The following is an 18418-nucleotide window of genomic DNA, read 5'->3' as shown; positions in this document are numbered from 1 at the left end:
AAAAGTCCTTAGGGAAAGTTCAGGAGGAAGTTCTTTCCAAGTGTGACGCCTTTGGCTTCTCCCTTCAGTCTTGCAGCGGTTCTGTAGGGAGATTTTGTCAGAGGAAATCTGAGATTATTCTGAGCAGTTCCTCAGGGCTCCTTTTTTAGGAGCAGCTGTTGGTAGTGGACCTTCTGCAGTTCCTCTATTGTCTGCCATAAACCCCTCTCCCAGTTAAAGAGAGCAGAGGAAGCATCTTTAAAGGCGGACATAGCTTTCTGGAATTTTCCTGTAACATCTGCCTACTTCTCAAGTCACGAGATGTTTGGTAGAAGACAGGGGTCTCCTGTTAGTGAAGAGGGAATGTCTGAAATGTTGGCCATGCTTCCTGAGAGGGGTGGGTTATGGGAGCTAAGGCCTCAGTTCAGTGACTTCTGAATCTAATCAGTGATGGAAAGACAAGACACATGCTTTCTAACAGATTGTGAAACAGAGGACGGCTATTTTGCATATCAGCTTAGTGAGAATGAGACTGTAAGTGCTGATGCATTTTGAAAATGTGTTTGTAGATGGGCAGCGTAACAAACTGCCTCAGAACATGGAAGAAAGGAAGGTTACAGTGCTGGGATGCACACCTAAGCGTGTCTTTGAGTGATACAGTTTTCATTAAGTCTTCTCTGTTGTATGCTATGAGCTAAGAAATAGTTAATAAATTTAAGAAGGAAGTCAGTTCTAGAAGGAATGCCCTGGACAGATTTTATTTTTAGTCCTTATATGATCATACCTGTTTATCCAGACCAGATGGTCTGAAAGCTAATTTCATTAAGCTTGTGGTTACTTATAAGCATCAGAAATGCTTCTGTCTCTGAAATCTGTAAAGTTGCATTGCAGAATGTAATTCACACAATAAATACTCTCTTGCACTGATACTTCCTCATCTTTCTCTTTGTAGGAGCTTTATCCTCTAAACTGCTCCAAGATTTTTTTTGATGCTGCTGCCTTTGCTATGTTTAATGCTAGATGCCGAGTGGCATTTTTAGGTGGTATTAATTAACATATATTAAACAAGGTATTCTTAAACTGCTTCTAAACTTCTAGTTAACACAGCTCCTCAACTTGTTTCAGGCTAGCAATCTGGTAATCTTGAATAATAAGAACTATCTGCTGCTGCTGCTGCTGCTGGTCTCACTCCCGAGAGCACTGATCTGAGGAGGCAGATTGTGTAGCTCCAGCTGTGGTTCTTCAAAACATCGCTTGACTGGCTGTATACCCCTTTGTTTTGTAGCTCTTGGCTAAAATCTTAGAGCAAGAAGAAACTGGAAGTTTCAGGACTGAAAGCTGTTGAAACTTACCTGTCTTGTCCTGAATGTTTTGATCTATAGTTGGGCTTGTGAGGAGTGCCCAGAGCTTGCTGCTCTCAGAAAGTCTTAAGAGTATGATGTTACAGTATATTCTTGCAGGTCTTTCCAAAGAAGCTGGCTCTGCAGAAACAAGTTCGTTTCCTTTCTTGGATATGATTCATGGCATACACTAATTAAATGATCCTATCTCCTTGATGGTTCTTTGCTGTGCGGTTGTCTTCTAGAAAATGTGTTGGTTTTTCCATCAGCAGCTACTGTCTAGGCTATTAGCTTCAGAATTGATACCCTCTGACTTTGGTAAAAAACTTTCATGCTGCTACGGGAATGGTGCATGAGTGGCCATTCCTGTCCTGTCTTTAGTTCTGAGACCTTGTCCTTTACTATAGGCTTCCCCTTTCAGGTTTGGTTATGATCTGTTGCTTCCATCTTGCCCTGCTTATGATCACAATTATAATCGGTCTTTCTGCATTATGCATCTTTTGGTTCTGCTTCCTTCACCCCTACGCTCCATCTTCTGTTCTATTCAAAGGGATGGGTGTGGTTTTCATGCACTTGTGTGGCAATAAACTATATTCTCTGTATCTTCCATCTTTCCAATATAGCTTTGTAATGGGTATGCTGATTTACTTCTTCTGGCGTGTTGATTCCCATGTTGTATGTGCGGTATGCTGAAAAGGCTTTCCAAGCACTGCCATTAATTAATTTTTTTTTTTTTTTCCCACTAAAAGCTTTTCCTTAAAACATGCAGAGAGCTATGCCTTAGGCTCTGGAAAATTGTGAAGCCTTTAAAAAGTCATTTCTCTACATTTCCCACACATCCACTCCCTTTTGGATTTGTATTAATCAACAGCAGAAAAGTGTGTCACACAGTTTAGAAGCTACTGTATTTAGAAGAGAAACCGGCACAGAATGCCACGAGATCTATTTTAGAATATTGAACCTGCAAACATATGTGTTTTGTAAAATAATTAGGAAAAAGTAGTACAAAATTACATTATAATTTATCTTAACCGAGACCAATGTGTATTCTAAAAGCTGTTTATTTAAGAAATACTTTGGTGGTTCCATTAGAGATGAGAGTATAGCTTGTGTCATCAGTTTTTCCAAGTGTGTGCATGGGGCAGTGTTGCTACTATGGAAAGGAAAAGCAGGTTGTATTTTTGATTCCTGAAGAGCAAGGAACAGAAATCCTCCATTTTAAAATAAGAGGCATAATACGCCTTTTGGCTTCCAGAAAAACGATATTAAGAGTGTGGTCAACTGTTTGGCATAGGAAGTAAGATTTTCTGAACATCCACTTTCTCTTTTGGAAACCACAGCTCAATGATGACTGTAAAGATTAGGCTGTGGGGCTCCCCCTCCTCATTTTTTGCCTTTGGTTATTTTGTCCTGGCTTATGGAAAGTGGAAAGAAGTGTGGACAGAAACTAGTTCTCCTGTGGCAAGGAGTCTCGCCCATGGGCACAGATTTAAAAGCAAAGATGGAACTCCTCAGTGGAGTGCTTGTTGCTTAATTGGTATGCATGTGGTGGAGAAAACAGAAAATGTTACTTTTTTTTCCATTTTCTTTATTTTTCTTTTTCATTTTGGGCTGGCAACTCTGTCTCTTCACTCTGACAATTTAGGGTGTCCCCTGCCCCCTTCTTCTACCCTCCAGAAAGTAATTCTTATTTTTAATTCCAGGAAAATTGGAGTTACATTGCAGGTTCCAAGTTCAACTGTGGTTTTAAATAATACTGACAATTGGAAAAGTTTCTTTAATTGTAGAGATCTGAGTAGCTTCTACTTTCTCTTTGCAATTGCAGTGTACTGGCACAGATTTCCTCAGTCTTTCAAAGCCCAGCCTTACATATTTATTTATCTTGTCACCTCTTTCTTCTTGCATATTTTATGGATGGGGGAAGCAGGAAATCATTTTCCTTCCCCCCCCCCCCCCGGTAGCTCTTCAAAAAAATATAATTATTTGCACTTCACACATAAATAAAAATAAGTCTTCTACTGCCTTTTGAACTGAATGGGATTGTCCTCTGAATCAGCAAAATATTACAGGTAATCTGAACTCAGTTTTCTAGACCTGAGAATTTAGTTGGTGGACAGTATCAGGGCCTGTAAGGAAGATGCATTCATTATGGGTAATGCCTTTTGAAGATGGAAGGATGTTCACTGTTTTGCTTGATTCAGCTCAGGAGAGAACTATTGTAATGCGTGATATATGGGTATCCATTTAAACATGGAAATGTGTTTCCTTATTCTTTTGAGCGAGGAGTGCTGGTGTTCAAGTAGGGTGAATTTCCTAGTTTCTAGAGGTCTTTGTGACAACACATGTATTCCAGTGTTTAATAAATAGCTTTGTACTTGTAATTGTTTTTTAAATAGTTTTGATAAACTGCTTGCATTCTTGTGGAAGTACCAAAATATATCTGTTTCTGAAGTATGTTCTAGTCCCAAACAATTCTGCATAAGGCATATTGCTTTTTTGGCATCTTAAAACGCAGGCAGTATGGCTTTGAAAGGTTAGGTATCTAAATTGTGGTGGGTTTTTTACTTCAAAATTTGTATGATTTGTGACATTTGTTTCTGAAACTACAAAAATGGCTTTTTTATTCTTACTAAGTATTTTGGATAGAGTGGCATTATTGTAGGATGGTGAAAAATATGTTTGGTTTTGAGATTGGAAGAGAAGTTTGCTGTTCAAATAGAGAATCACCATGTGTTTTTCTTTCTTCTAAAAAATTTGTGGGGGTTTTCTTCATATTCTGAGACCAAGGACACTTCTCAAAACTTGCTAATGGGATCAAATTAACTTAATATGGAGTATTACATTTGATGATAAAGTTGATTGCTTACACCAGGCTTTGATTGTAGCAAGCTTAGTGGTCATTTGGAATAAACTGAGCACAAATGTAGCTCATACCATTTCATCTTGGCTGCTTCTCAAGTTCAGTTTGGTACAATGCAGCCCTTGTGCTATTGTGAAGTCTTTGAACTGAACATCTCCTCCTGTATTTACCTACTATGTAAGCACTTGATTTTTTTTAGGTTTTTAGCCAGACAATTTCTTAAAAGTCAAGAAAATTGGCATATTTAACACTGTTCATTTGTTACTGTGTTACGCTTGCATAACAACTTTAATTTTCACCATTTCCTTCACTAAATTACTATGGTCCTCAGTTTATCCCAGTAGTTCTGCTGTTGGCTCCAAAGAAAGTTTAAATCTCCTACCAAAGCTTTTTGTGTGCATCTGACATGCCATATTCAGTCAGTAACCCAAAACTGAATGTCTTCTTTTAGTTCAGAGTTGTGGATGGCCTACTTTTCTTCTTTTCCTCTGCCTTAAATGAAAAACAGGAGAGCTGAGGACTAAAGACAGTAGATTTAATTTTCTGCATCCTTGCTTAGCTACCACCAGAATTTCTGGCCATGGTAGCAAGAGTTGAAAGTGCTTTACTCCTTTACTAATTCTTCTGTTATCTCTTGGTGATGGTCTTTTACAATATGCTACTGCTCTATTCTTCATCATGCAGTGATGAGGTAAGTTGCTAAGATGAAAGAGAAACATAAATGCAGAAGCAAAATTTCTGAGGTGTAAAATCATGTCATGAAATAAAAGGGTAAGGAGCACACAGAGAAGTCTATGCTCCTTTATAAGCAGAAACTTTATTCTGAAATACTGCAAGCTCCTCAAGCAGTAGAAGTCTAATCCACAGAACGTGAAATATGTGCGTGAATAAATGCAAGAATGTAGACCCAAGTAACAACTAAAATACAGGTTGTCTTCTTTGCAATAGTAATCACTAATGTGCACCTAGTAGCACTAGTTTTTTTTGAGATAATTACTGATCACTTTTTAACTGCAAGGCAAATGGACAAGAAGATTTCCTCTAAATAAAGTTATGAAAATTAAGGTTGAAATTCTTAGTCTGAACTGCAAGATTGAAAAACTGAGGTTTAGATTGTCTCCTTATATGCACTTTCTCCATACTTCATTGTCAGCTGAAATTTATAATATATGAGGCTAAGTACTATGTTCTGCACAGCTCTGATTATTATGCTTTTTTCTTTTACGTGTCCAGATAAAAGCTTTTGCTTATACTCAAATCTTTGAAAAATAAAAGTCAGTTGTTATCATTCTGAAGGTTGAACTGTGGATGGCTTGTATGCAATGAATTGTTGGTTCAGGAACTGCAGAAGCATTCGACTTGACTACCCTGCTGATGGCTTGATTCAGTTGCTATGGCTGAGTGTGTGCTGCTCAGTTGGAATACTTTTGTGCTTTTGACTTTGGGGAAGTCTGCAAGTCCAAATTTGTGTTGAGAAACTCTTGAATCAGTACTACACTGCTCAGAATGCCAATTTTATGTTAATGATTCCCTATGCCTGTACTTTTTTTCTTTTTCCTTGAAAGTGTGTACAAATATCAGTTAAGAAAAAAGAACATCATAAAACAGCTTTTATTATCCCTCCTTCTCTTAAAAATGTCTAGTTTACAGTAACTGAACCAGATGCTGGCTAAGTCCGCAGTTACCGTTAAAAATATAATAGCTATTAGTCTTTTGGACCTCTTCTTCTCCTGTTTCCCCAATTGTCATTGAGTATTCATCCAAAAAATACTTCACTGCAGCTGGAACTCTTCTATGTGATCTTCCTGTTAGCTGTGTAGTGGGTTATGGATACAGAAAATAAAAGGCTGTCAGCAAAGTGAAAAGTAGGGAGAAAGTGGAGGGAATATTGAAATCACTTGGTTTTCGTATTATTTTAGCTATATCTTTTCAGTAGTTTAATCAGCTCAGAGGATGCTCTGAGATCTGACCTGTATTTATATTTAATAGGTAGACATGCCGCTTTGAAAATGCGTTGTTTAGTATGCATATACCTGTGCAGCATATATAATGCTGTCAGTACTCCTAGGAGTGTATTTTGAAGAGTAAAATATTTTTACATACTTTGTTGTTCCCATAATGCTAAAGGTACATGTCTGTGTTGAAAATAAATGACTAGCATTTGCTATTGACCGCTGTGAATGGTTCTTGGGAAATTGATCACTGTAAATACTGGTGGTGGGGTAAGGCTAGGCTGACCATACCTCTGTGCCTCATAGAGCAAAGAGTTAGATTTGGTTATCAGCTTAGGTTCCATTACAAAAGGAGACAAGGCTATATTTTTATAAGTTGAGAACAGCATTTTTCTGCCTTACATCTGCCAAAGAAGTTTCCATTTGGTTTGATGTTTTGCTAGAATTTTTTAAATAAGAAATTATTTGGGCATTTTTTTGACTGTTTGGTGCACATAAAATAGTGTTGTGAAGAGTAGTATACTAGTTTTCAAGCTTGAACTTTGATTATTTTTTTTTTTTCTGATATGCATAAACAATTAGATGAGTGTTTTATTTAAATTGTGGTGTGCCTAACTGGCAAGAGACCCTAACTAGCTTTCCTTCAAGCATTTGAGTGTGCTGAATTGATGGGAAATGACCATTGCTGTGTTAGGAAAGATGCTGCAGGACAACACGCAATTATTTTGTGACAATTGCTATCCGTTAGCAAGGAGGACCGGAAGCACGTAACCCAGTCATCAACAGGATAAAATAACTGATGCCATTTGGAGTAAATGTAGATGCTGAGTTTTGTAGCACCAGTAACACCTTTTTTTTTTTCCCCCCCTCTTTAGGTTCATGATTGTTACAGACTATTTGCTGAAATGTCCAGAGTTGGTAGAAGCCCTCTATGCCAAACTGAGCAATCAAGAAAGGTAACCCCAAAAACCAATGTGGCTTTTAGTATTTAGCATTCCATATAGAGTATCCTGTTCACATGATTGAAAAACTGTGTGGTTTCATAGTTGGCACAAAATCTCTAAATACATGTTTCTATGTCAGTAATGGTTTTAAATTGGTTGGTTAACATTACAGCTTAGCCACAACTGGCAGTGATTTATGTAGGGTTGCAGAATCCAGGTTGGCGCCATTACTTGGTAAAGAAATATTCAAAAAAAAAAAGTCAAGATTTCATGCCTGTGTCTTGATTTCATAAGAGCACCACACCCTGCAGTGTTTTACAGCTGTATTTGAAATATCCTCAACTGTTCGTACGCCTGTTGTAATTAAAAGAAATTAAAGGAAGCCTTTACTAAAGTTGGAAATGTGTCTCCCACTGGTTAACAGAACCTAAAAAATGCAGATATGCAGATGCCCATTATTACTTAATCTTTCAGTATTTCCACTATATAAAAACATGAAAGGCTTTAACTAGCTAGTTTTCCTTCAAGTGTTTCTGTAAATATATGCTGAATTAATGGGAAATGGCCCTTGCTGTATTTGGGAAAATGCTCATTTGCAATTGCTTTAATCGAAGGTTAGGGAAGATAAATTTTTGGAAATCCTGTACTATAATTCTACTTCTCCTCCAACTGCTTGAAGATCTTGTCATCTTGTTTATGCAGTCAATATAGCTTCTTTGTTCCCCATTGACCCAGAGAAACTCAGAGTTCCCCCTATGGTATTCCCAGGTGAAAGACAAAGCAGTAAACAAAGCAGCCCCTTAATGTTGGAGGTTTTTTCCTGGTTTGGGGGGAGGTTGTTCAGTTTGGTTTGGTTTGGTTTTTGTTGTTTTTTTTTCCTGTGACTAAAGGCAGTGTTATTACAAATGGGGGTACAGACACTGATCAGAGATTAGAAAGAAGCAAAAGGGGTGGCAGGCAACTAAAGAATATATGATAGGTTGAAAACCATAGATCAAACAGCATTGATGTATAAGCATGGGAATGCTAAGGAGGGAAATAACTGTCCTCTTCCTTTATGCAGGCTGACCAAATAGAAATGAATATGAGCTGGGGGCTTATTGTGCCTGGAAGTAGGGGCTCCTTAACCATTTAGAGGGAAAGAATGCTTTAAATGAATGAGCCAGGTTTAATCCCTTTGTGAGATGTCATAGATGGCAGTTTGTATGTTTTCTTAATCCCCTGGGGACAGCCAGGACTGGGTTAGGTTTTCGGTTGTACTTGAAGTAATAGATGTAATCAGTTTCTAGAAAGCTCTCAGCTGGATTTGTTGCATGCACCGTGCTATAGAGGGTGATTTGCTGCCTCTACAGAAAGGCTTTTGGTGTAGGCATCATATGGATGATCACACGCAGGCTGGGTAGTCGCAGCATATTCACTGAATTTGCGGTAAATCCCAAGAGTTCTGCAAACCAAGTAAACTTCATTACATTTTTCAAAAGCATAAATCACAATACAGTTTAATATGAATTTGATACTGCTTAATTTACTGTCAAACATATGGAAGTAAGTGGTATAGAAATAGTCCTTTTGCATATGAGCTGTAGAAGAAAACCCTGTCGTGGCATCTTCCCATGTAGTGTTAGCATATTTAAGAATGCATTCTTTTGAGATATATGAGGAGACAAATCCAATTTAGATAAAAACATTTTGACTGTCATTAACTGGACGAAAAAGTAACTGTATAAACCAAAGCATAGGGAATTCATTGTTTCAAAACGAGACAAGGAGCCTTCACCGCAAGAGTTGCCGCACTGGGTGTCCAATAGGGCTGACCAAGTCATATAAACGAAGAAAGGACAGATGTGGTATTGAGGTGTCTGGGGAAAGCAGTTTGCACTCATGAATATATGGTAACTCTCAGTATCGTGCACATTAAATACACTTACTTTAAATATATTTACTGAAATGAAATTAACTATGCTGAGAAAGTTTGGGAATACGTACCTTCGTGGTGACTCTTGAAGTTGGCAGTTGCCTTAGATAACCAAAGTATATGCAGTTGCATAACCGCAGTTATTTGCACTATTCACAGTATTCGCACTATTCAGAGTATTTCCTGTAATTGAAATCTAGTGCATTTGTGATACACTGGCCGTAGTGAATGCCATGAAGTAGTTCTTGTTGTAGAAGTGGATCTGGAATCTGAATTTTCAATTCAAATAAAATTCTTGACTTCTGAACAACTCTCTCTTTCATTTCCAGCAAATCTAAGCACTTTGGTGTTGCATGTCTAAGTTTGCAAATGGCCTGAAATAAAAACTGTGATAATATGATCAGCTTTTTAATGGTATTCTGGCTTTGAAAAGTGTATGATGATGTGACAATGCCTGCTGTTTCTCTGCAAGTGATTATTGCAAAAACATACGGCTGTGGTATTGAGCCAGAAAACTAGATTCTTGAATTCTTTGCCAGATTTGAGATTTCCCTGCACGTGTGTACAAGTATTTGGCAGAAGTATTTAGAAAAAGCCTGTTTTGCTTTAATCCAAGTTAGCCTTGAGTGTAGACAGCATAAGTTAATGTTTTGATAGTCTTAATTACATTGTAAAACCTTCAAAATGAGTTAATCTGTATTGTCACTTTTAAGAAGGAGTTTTGGTTTAATAGTAACGAAAATGCAACTGCTTAGCAACTGAATCGGTGTTTTGAAGATGCTCAACTACTTGCATCTTTAGTTTTCACTTTTGTGCTACTTCATGTTAAGAGTTCTCGGTGAATGATGTAGACATTTACGATCTTACCGGATGGGGGATTTTGTTCTTGGTGATGCTCACAAACACAGAATAGCACTTGCTAAGAGGTTATAAAGCAGGCATGCTTGATAGAAAAATTGTTTGGTGAGAATAAAATAACTACAATTTTACAGTGTTATTCTTAGACAGGCTTAGCAAGACTTCACTTTATTTTTTTAATAATGACCTTCCAGATTTAAATTTCACTTAATTGCTGTGGTTTATTTGCAGACTGTAGGAGACAGCAATGTGTTTTACTGATGATTGCAAATAATTTACAGGAGTTAGTTCTAAGTTCCTGCCAGTTTGGTCAGCTTTTGGAAGAACTGGTTTAAGTTTGGCTAGGGGAAAAAAAACAAGAGAATGACAAAAAGACTTTCTAACTGGTGTCTAAGGAAAAGGAAGATGACATGGCATGATCATTGCCAAATAGAAATAAAATCATAAGTAGAATACACAAAATTATATTTTAGATATTGAACTGCTACAAAGATTCATGATGAAACATGCTAAAACTGTCAATACATTTGTCATATCTGTATTTAGCTGTATGTAGGCAAACAAGTAGGAACAAACTCTGCCATTTGAATGGCTAAATGGCTCTGAGATCGTTTAAAAGAAATTACCAAATTGCATTGTGTAGGAGAACTAACTTGGAAAGATTCGGGTAAGTCTTGGAAGAAAACAGAGAGAAACAATAGAAGAAAGGGGTGTAAAGGAACTTGCACCAGAACAAAAAGCATTGCTCTCAGGAAACTGTTGGCTGAATGGCAAGACTTGCTTGAAATTCAGAGTAGAGATGGGCATGTCCTGAATGGCTGTGCCTGGAAGAAAACTCAGGAAAAGAATTTTGACATGAATGGCTAAAAAGAACAGAAAACTTTAAAAGAAATTCCATACAGGTGGTGTTTTAATGTCACTCCCATTTCTCTGGAAGAATTATGATTGTCTAAAAGTGCACCCAGTTATATTACAAGAGGAAGAGTAATACAGAAAACTTCCCTATTTACAGCAGTCTCATCTCACTAATACAGTTTGTGGAAATATATAGTGACCCTCCAACTTCTTTACAAATGTATTGTTTGCCATTCTTTAAACATGTATTACTCAGATCATTGGTACACCAGTAGCTGACTAGAACTGTTAAATAAGAGACAATATTTTATTGGAATAATTCCTGTAATCATAAAGTTTTGAGCAGCCTGCTTTCTTAGCTGATAAAAATTGACATGTAAAATCTAACCCTGTCTTGGGGATGGATGACACATCTGTGCACTTAGTTTGATTTTTGCATAGTCTGAGGCCAAATCTGAAAGACTTCATTCAGTTGGGGATGTTGGATAAATGGACTCCTAGTTTGTAGGTGGGCAAGTGTGTGGTACTCAGTTGTAACCTGCAGAAAAAACAGAACAACTGCTTTGTGTCAGTGCTCCGTCACATACATAAGCAAAGCCTGTGAGAGAGGTTACCAGTGTTTGACAGCCTTCTGTCTGAAGTCCACCCTTTCAAAAATGCGTTCAGTGTATTTCTGTGCTACCATGTTGAAAAAGCTTTTTGTCCTCATTCAGATAATTGTTTAATGCAGCTGTATTGATGACATTGAGGGTTGAGTTTAGCAAGAACTGAGTAGCTGTTAGGTGATTAATAGGGGTGGGTTCTTGGAGGTTAATAAAGCAGTGACCGTGCTTTTTCCACAGAAAAAGACATTTCTCTTCCCCTTGTGAAAACCTGCTTGGTAAATTTAAAAAAAAAGAAGAAAAAAGCATTTGAACTATTCCACATGTTTAAATGTCAGACCTTCCATCTGAATTGCAAATATTTTAGTGAAAGAAAACTCTGAGCTGGCTCCTGAATTCATTCAATAAATAGTGCTCTTTCAGGTTGAGAGAATTACAGTGGAACTTCACTAACCCATGTGCTCCTCTGTGCTGGAGGTGAACTGGGAAACTATAGGAGGGCCTTTGCCACATTAAAGTCAAGCTTCCAGAAGATACTCCCTGTTTGCCCTAACAACATTAAGGAGTAAATAAAATTACATTAAAGCTGTTCCAAATAAATGACAGAATGTATTATATAGAGCAGCTTTGTTATGTATGCATCCACTTACTTGCTAGTTTAATATACTGAGTAGCTCTTACTGGGTCTATGAGGAAGTAACTTGGATTTACGGTAGTCCATCTAGTGGTAATTATAAAACAATTGTAAAGAACAGACTGTGCATATCAACTTTTATTTTCCCTATTTCTGCTCATGATCGGTTTGGGCTCGGGGAGGAGAATGGGAGAAGACTGCGTGCAAGTCAAGGGCTGTGAAAAGTGTTACTTTCAATGGAAGCTGTCAAATAGTCTGTGTTTATTTTGCTGAACTTAACAGCTTTTAAGAGTTGTTTTGGTGGAAATTTTAGACATACAGAATACGCAGTCAGTGCTGTTAGGACATAAGAAACTGCAAATTGAAAAAAAAATATTGACTTCACTGTCTGGCCAAATAGTATTAATTAAATGATGAATTAAATTAATGGTGTGCAGAAATAAACCATCGATCAGTGTTCATAAGACTTTCAATTTTTTAAAATCAACTCTGTTACTGGCATACTAATTGTATATTTTTTAGCAACAGTATCTGCTGATTTCTGCTGATAATTCTGTATGGCTTAGGAAATTTGATTAACCAGTTTCTGTTTTCTGACTCTAGGGTTACTTTGTTAGAGCTGATGATGGTGAATGTATGTGAGAAGAACCTACATACCAGTGAAGAAATGAATGTGTTCATGAGACATGCTGACTTCCTTGTAGGGTGTTTCCAAGAGAAATACGAAGCTGTGCTCAAGTTAACTTCTGCAGAAGATGCAGATGATGAGGTATGTCTGACGAAAAACATTATAGTACTAGAGTGTTCATTGCCACTACTACCCAAGTGGCAATTGTGTACATTTCCAGTTTATATTGTGAAAACACTGGTGGAGTTCAAAGTAGAATCTATAAACAGCAGCCCAATTTTGCTTATAGTTTGAGGATGACAAAGAATATGGTTTGAAAAGAATATTTTGAGGTAGAAATAAATCTACCACATTGTTAAAGATCTCAACATTTTAAAAATGTTCGAGTTGTGACATGTTTGCATGTTTTATTATGTTCTTACTAAGGATCCCTTCTATCCTTGTATAATTTATTTGGGTTGTGAATTAGATTTTATTCAAATATGAATCAAGACTTAAAATATTTATTTTATTTATAGGTGAGAAACAGCATCTCCTTTTTTTTTCTCTTCTCCTTTCTTCCCCTCCCCCAAATCAGTGTAAAAATTAAGTAGATGCTTTTTTTGTTTGTTTTTTCCTAGGAGTACTAAAGTAAGTGAATCTTAGGTTTGGGGTTTTGGGGAGGGTTTTTTCTTTAATGTGGTGGTTGGTTATTGTTCTGTTTTAACTTAAATAACTGATGATAGCTTGATAATTAATGCATCCTTAAGGTCCCAAATACTAGAAACTGCATTTGACTACTTGTAAGGCAGATGTTCCTGCTCTGTTATGACCTGGAACATCAAGTTCTAACTGTAGAGAGCTGTGGTGTGTGTGTGATTGGCTTAGTGCAGGGGCATTGTCTGAAATGTGTAGTGATCCTCCCTGAAAGCAAGGCTTTTGTTCATGGCTCTTCCCTGTTTCCCAATGATCGGGGCTCCATGGATCTTGCAAGGCTCTGACAAGGTGGCAGTCCTGGGACCAGCTAGCATCCACAGCATCAAGTTGCAGAATTTGCTGAGTTCTTAGTGGCAGATGACTCCTGTCTCCTCAACACCCAGACACTTGCCCCAGCTCCAGTCCACATGGAAGAAATTTGTTATTGCTTCAGACTTAATGAACTGGTTCTGTTGAGGACGGCCACAATGAAGTCCCTTTGCCAGCTAAATAAGAAGGCTTTTATGGATCACAGATGGTTTGTGGGTTGCACTTTGGGAACCTCTGGTGCAGAGCTCAGTCCTGGATGGCCTTGTTTTATTTCCGCCTTATGAAGTATCCAAGAATTGCTGGCTAGTTGCCATACCATATAGTGCAATAAGGAGGTTTAGGCCATCTAAGGGTAGAGTTCTGTTCAAATAATCTGGTGTTATTTTTACTCTTGCTTTCAATAAGTTGTTTGAAGATCTAACAATGCCCTTGGGAAAACAGGAAGCAACTTGCACCTAACTTGCAATGACATTATTTGTGCTGTGTTAGGTCATTGTATTATCAGCAGGCAGTGTCAGATCATATTGGTCTCCATTCCTGATCCCTCTCATATAGATAAAGTTTTAATGTTTTCAGCTGAGTTAGGGGTGAGCTCTTTTTTCTTTTAAGACAACTAGCCAAAAAACCTGAGAAATCTAATGTGTTTTTGTCAAAGGTAGAATTAGTTAGTCACTGATTCTCATTGATTAATCATGGTTAGTTTCAGAAGTGTAATTAACATTTTCTTAATAATATATTTTAAAATACATTGTTTTAAAGAGTCACTTCTAACTTCTATCTTGCCGAGTGACCACAGCGGTATGTTGAGATTGTGTTACCCAATATACATGTAATCAGAAGCATTTTGTTGTTAAAACAAACTTAACCTGTAATAGTTTTATTTGTAGAAACTGTCAAGAATGGGTGTCATAACTATTTTACTACCAAAGTGAAAAAATATTGATCTTTAAATGTTTTTATATGGTAATGTTACACAGTGTTGTGCTTGACAATTATTTTTTTTAAATGGGCACAAGAGTTTTATATGTATGTTGAGAGGTGTTACAGAAATACATTACAAATCATTTTATGAAGAAGTGATATTTGGATGCATAAAAGACTTCCCCAGATATCCAAGCCAAACAACAACACAACCAACACACTGTGTCTTCTTATCTGTCCAAGAAGCACAGGTTCCCCCCATCACCACAACTGCTTTGTCTAAGTTATATTAGAAAACTTCATTGACTGCTTCTGGAAAAGGTCTGAGCTTGGCAGTAGGAGGACATATACTGAGACAACTCCAGCTTTCCCTGTGCCACGCTGTTGTACGCTCTTTTTTTCTCTTTTCTTCTTCCCTTCTGCCCCTCTCCCTCCCCCTTTTTTCTTTTTCTGATGCGTTTACTTTCTAAGTATTCTGTGGCTTCAGTTCTTGGAAAAAAAACATTTTGTTTGTGCCCAGCCAAAGGAGGTCTCTGTCCAACTTGAAGGTGCTGGGACAGTATTATTGAGGGTATTACTGTAGAACTTGCCCTGCTTGACACTGACTTTTTATTCTTCTTTCACATAAACATGATGTATGGTAAGTTGAGTATCACTACTTGGTGGGAAATGTGGATCATTTGATGAGCACAAAGTACAAGCTACAAGTCCCAATAGCTGAATAAATGGAGAGCAGTGACAAAATTAGAAAGTGTTTGTGTATGCCTATTGTGTATATACATGTATTCATAATGTATATTTGCTATGGGTAAAGAGCATTTCCAACTTAAATTCATAAAGCTGTTAACTTTCTTATAAAAAATTGCACCAACTTCTCAATTATATAAATATCTTAGGTTTTGCATAAGAGCTGTGCTTAAAAAAAAAAAAAAAATGCAGTCACGCATGTAGAGTCTGTAATTAAAAATGCTGTAGGCAACATCTGTGATATTAAACTAAACTCTGCCTGGACTGTTCTGTGGCCCTGAAGCCAAGCGCCTTGGGCAGGCTGTGTCTGTATTAGTAAGCTGTCTTAGACTGCAAAACTGCAAGGCCACGTTTGAAAACTGCCTTTTGGGAACAATCCTTGAACTGGCCTGATTCCCAAAATGTTTTCTGGGTGTCCCATCTACTGTTTAATTTATTATATGTCGATATAGCTTCTTTTCCCAAAGGAGACTCAGGTCTTGCAGCTTCCATCTTAAACCAGAAAAAAGCTAATCATATGCTTCTGCAGTGCTTAAACCAATGTTTTAAATAACTTTTCCATTATAAGCCTGACTTCAGCAACGTTTTGCTCTCAGTAACTTTCAACCGTACTTGCAAAATAAAACCCTTCCCTGGATTTTAAATTCTCATTTCATCACTTTATAAGGAACATTACTCTGAGTCTCTCTTGGAATATGTTTATTTTAAAACTTCAGTTATTTCCTTATTTACTTTTCATATTATATCCACATCAAGATAGCTCTCAGATTTCAAAACATTTTGGGGTTTGAACGGTGTCTTGCTGCTGAACTTAAAGTGTTCTGCTTTATTGCCTTTCTTTTGTACAGGTGGAGGGTGAAAAATAAAAAAATTGGAAAGTTGGGGTGGTGTTGGGGAGCCCATCCAGAAATGTTTCAACAGGTTTTTTTTTAAAGTATCAAGTTTCAAATGTGGATAAGAATTTGGGGGTTTGTTTGTGATTTTTAAACAATCCGTTCGTCTTCTCAAATCTAGATGGAACACTTGAGGAACTGAGACGGATGTTGGGATAGAAGGGAGAGATGGTATTATAAGGCTCTGGGAAGAATTATGTAGAGGACAGTGAGGAAATGCATTTTGAAAAAGTAAAAAAATAGAAAAATGGGAGAGGGTGAAAAGGATAAGGCTGAAAAAGGAAAAGCCACAACTCAGTGTCCGCCACTACAGAGCTTGCATTATGTACATGGGTAATGGGGTGCGCATAGGCAGCAAGGGCCATTGTACCTTACTGGTGTGATTTATAGTTGACTATTGATGCTCGCTTTACAGATGTAAAGCACGTAACATTTTCTTGTGCAAAGGTAAATGCTAAGTGTATGAGCTGAAGGGGCTTATGGCTAAGCTACTGTCTTATAACAATGCAAAATGGCTTTTAAAATGTTAAATACCAGCTTACTGTCTCTGAAATACAGCTGGGGTATCCTTACTTTATAATAGGACAATGACCAGTACATTGGCTGATCTTGTGCTATTAAAAGCAATTTGTTGAATAATGTAGGGAAGATCTGCATCATCCTACACCTGTGTGAGGGGGAAAAAATGAAAGTGCAGCTTTAGGACCTGGACCCTGTGCTGATTCGTTGGCTCCAAGGAGCAAAGAATAGATATAATCATAGTGCTTAATTACTGAACACTATTGCTGATGATTTCAATTATGTTACATTGTCACGTGAATTAAAAAATGTTATACTGTTGGTAAGTAAATATCTCTTTGTCCAGGACCAGGCAACACAGGAATAGTTACTGTGACCTATGTCTGAGTCTTTTCAAGGCTACTTGCAGTTTACATACCACACCTTGTGTTGACTCATCTTGCAGTCACAGTATGGTTCTTGAGCAATATGTGGTATTTCAAATTATGCCATACACTCTTCAGGTAGTTTCTGTAAGTGCTGAAATGTCATTATAAGCACATGTCAATATAGTCTGTGAGAAAAAAATAGTTCTCTGGCTAAATAAATAATATGCAAATAAAATTGTGTCTCATACCTAACCAAAATGCTGCATCTCTGATCCCAATCCTATTTACCCAAGAATAATGTAAATTCTCGCAGCCAAAGTTCATGTGACCACAGAACTTTACAGAATTCCTGCGGATAACAAATTGGTGTCTTGCAGGCAGCATTTGTGTCTTTAAAGTGGGACGCTCCTACTGAATAAACTCAAAGAAAACATTTATACAGAAATAATTTTCTCAGCTAGTAATTTTCTGTATTTCTGCTTTTGGAAGCTACTGTGTTTTTGTTAAAATTTTATCCTTTATGGCTGTGTTTTGGCTTCCCCGTGATTTTTCAGGGCACATATAACCTTGGTTGACTGTAGAAATTATTGCAGTGTAATACATTATTGTTATTCTAGAAAGATATCCTCATTTTATATAAATGTATTCTTGGCAGTTAAGAAGACGTGCAAAGAACCTGAGGTGCTGAGAGTTCCTGTCCTCTGTTTAGATTGCCAGTTCCTTATGTTCCTTTGGTATCCTTCATAAGCCATTTTCATGAATGTCATATTAATTTACAGGAAGCACTGGTTGCAATTTGTCTTCTTGATGTTCTTTGTGAAATGACATCGAGCAATGGACAGCTGGAATATCTACAGACTTTGCCTGGTTTGCTTGAAACAGCCATAGGTGAGTGAAAAGCCACAAGGTTTTTGAACAGTTGGCTTGCTCCAGATCATGTTGCTCTGTGAATAAAAACATGTTTTTCACAAGTGGTGGTAATTATGATACTGACCTTTAATAAAATAAATAAATAGGAAATTTAATTAATCTACATTTTCAAATATTTGATTTGCTCCTGGAATTTTTCTGCTTCTCCTCTTGCTCTGTTGGTTCCTGTTACCCAACAGAGGCTTGATTCAACTTTAGCAATGCACTATTTATGCAGTGAGAGTTGTGCAAAGGACAACTGCCTCCTGTGTTCTTCCGCGGGCTGAATGCATGGGGAAGAATTTCCTCAAGAGGTAGAGAAAGGACTTTTCCATGCCTGTTCCCTTCTGTTTGCCAAATTCCTGAAAACTGAAAGGAAGTGCAGTTTGAATGTTCTTAACCAAATTCAGTTACTTTTAAAGGTCAGTTTGAAACAATTTGTCTTCTGCTAAGGAACAGCAAAGGGCTGTACACAAAGAAAATTAGCCG

At 37.4% G+C, this 18418-nt stretch overlaps 1 protein-coding gene across 4 annotated transcripts in view; it reads left to right on the top strand.

Moving 5' to 3' along the window:
* ATXN10 (ataxin 10) overlaps nucleotides 1-18418 on the top strand; it is a 112336-nt gene that overhangs the window by 32871 nt on the left and 61047 nt on the right. For all 4 annotated transcript variants that reach the window (XM_057426813.1, XM_057426833.1, XM_057426823.1 and 1 more), the window contains 3 exons: nucleotides 7007-7087; nucleotides 12543-12708; nucleotides 17800-17908. In XM_057426813.1, the coding sequence (XP_057282796.1) occupies nucleotides 7007-7087; nucleotides 12543-12708; nucleotides 17800-17908 (356 nt within the window). The remainder of the gene's footprint in view (nucleotides 1-7006; nucleotides 7088-12542; nucleotides 12709-17799; nucleotides 17909-18418) is intronic.

This window comes from Pezoporus wallicus, unplaced genomic scaffold (assembly GCF_028554395.1).
Source record: "Pezoporus wallicus isolate ANWC-B61680 ecotype Strahan unplaced genomic scaffold, APGP_CSIRO_Pwel_v1 scaffold_3294, whole genome shotgun sequence".
NCBI classification, from domain to species: Eukaryota; Metazoa; Chordata; class Aves; order Psittaciformes; family Psittacidae; genus Pezoporus; species Pezoporus wallicus.
This window is presented reverse-complemented; position numbering and strand designations above follow the sequence as displayed.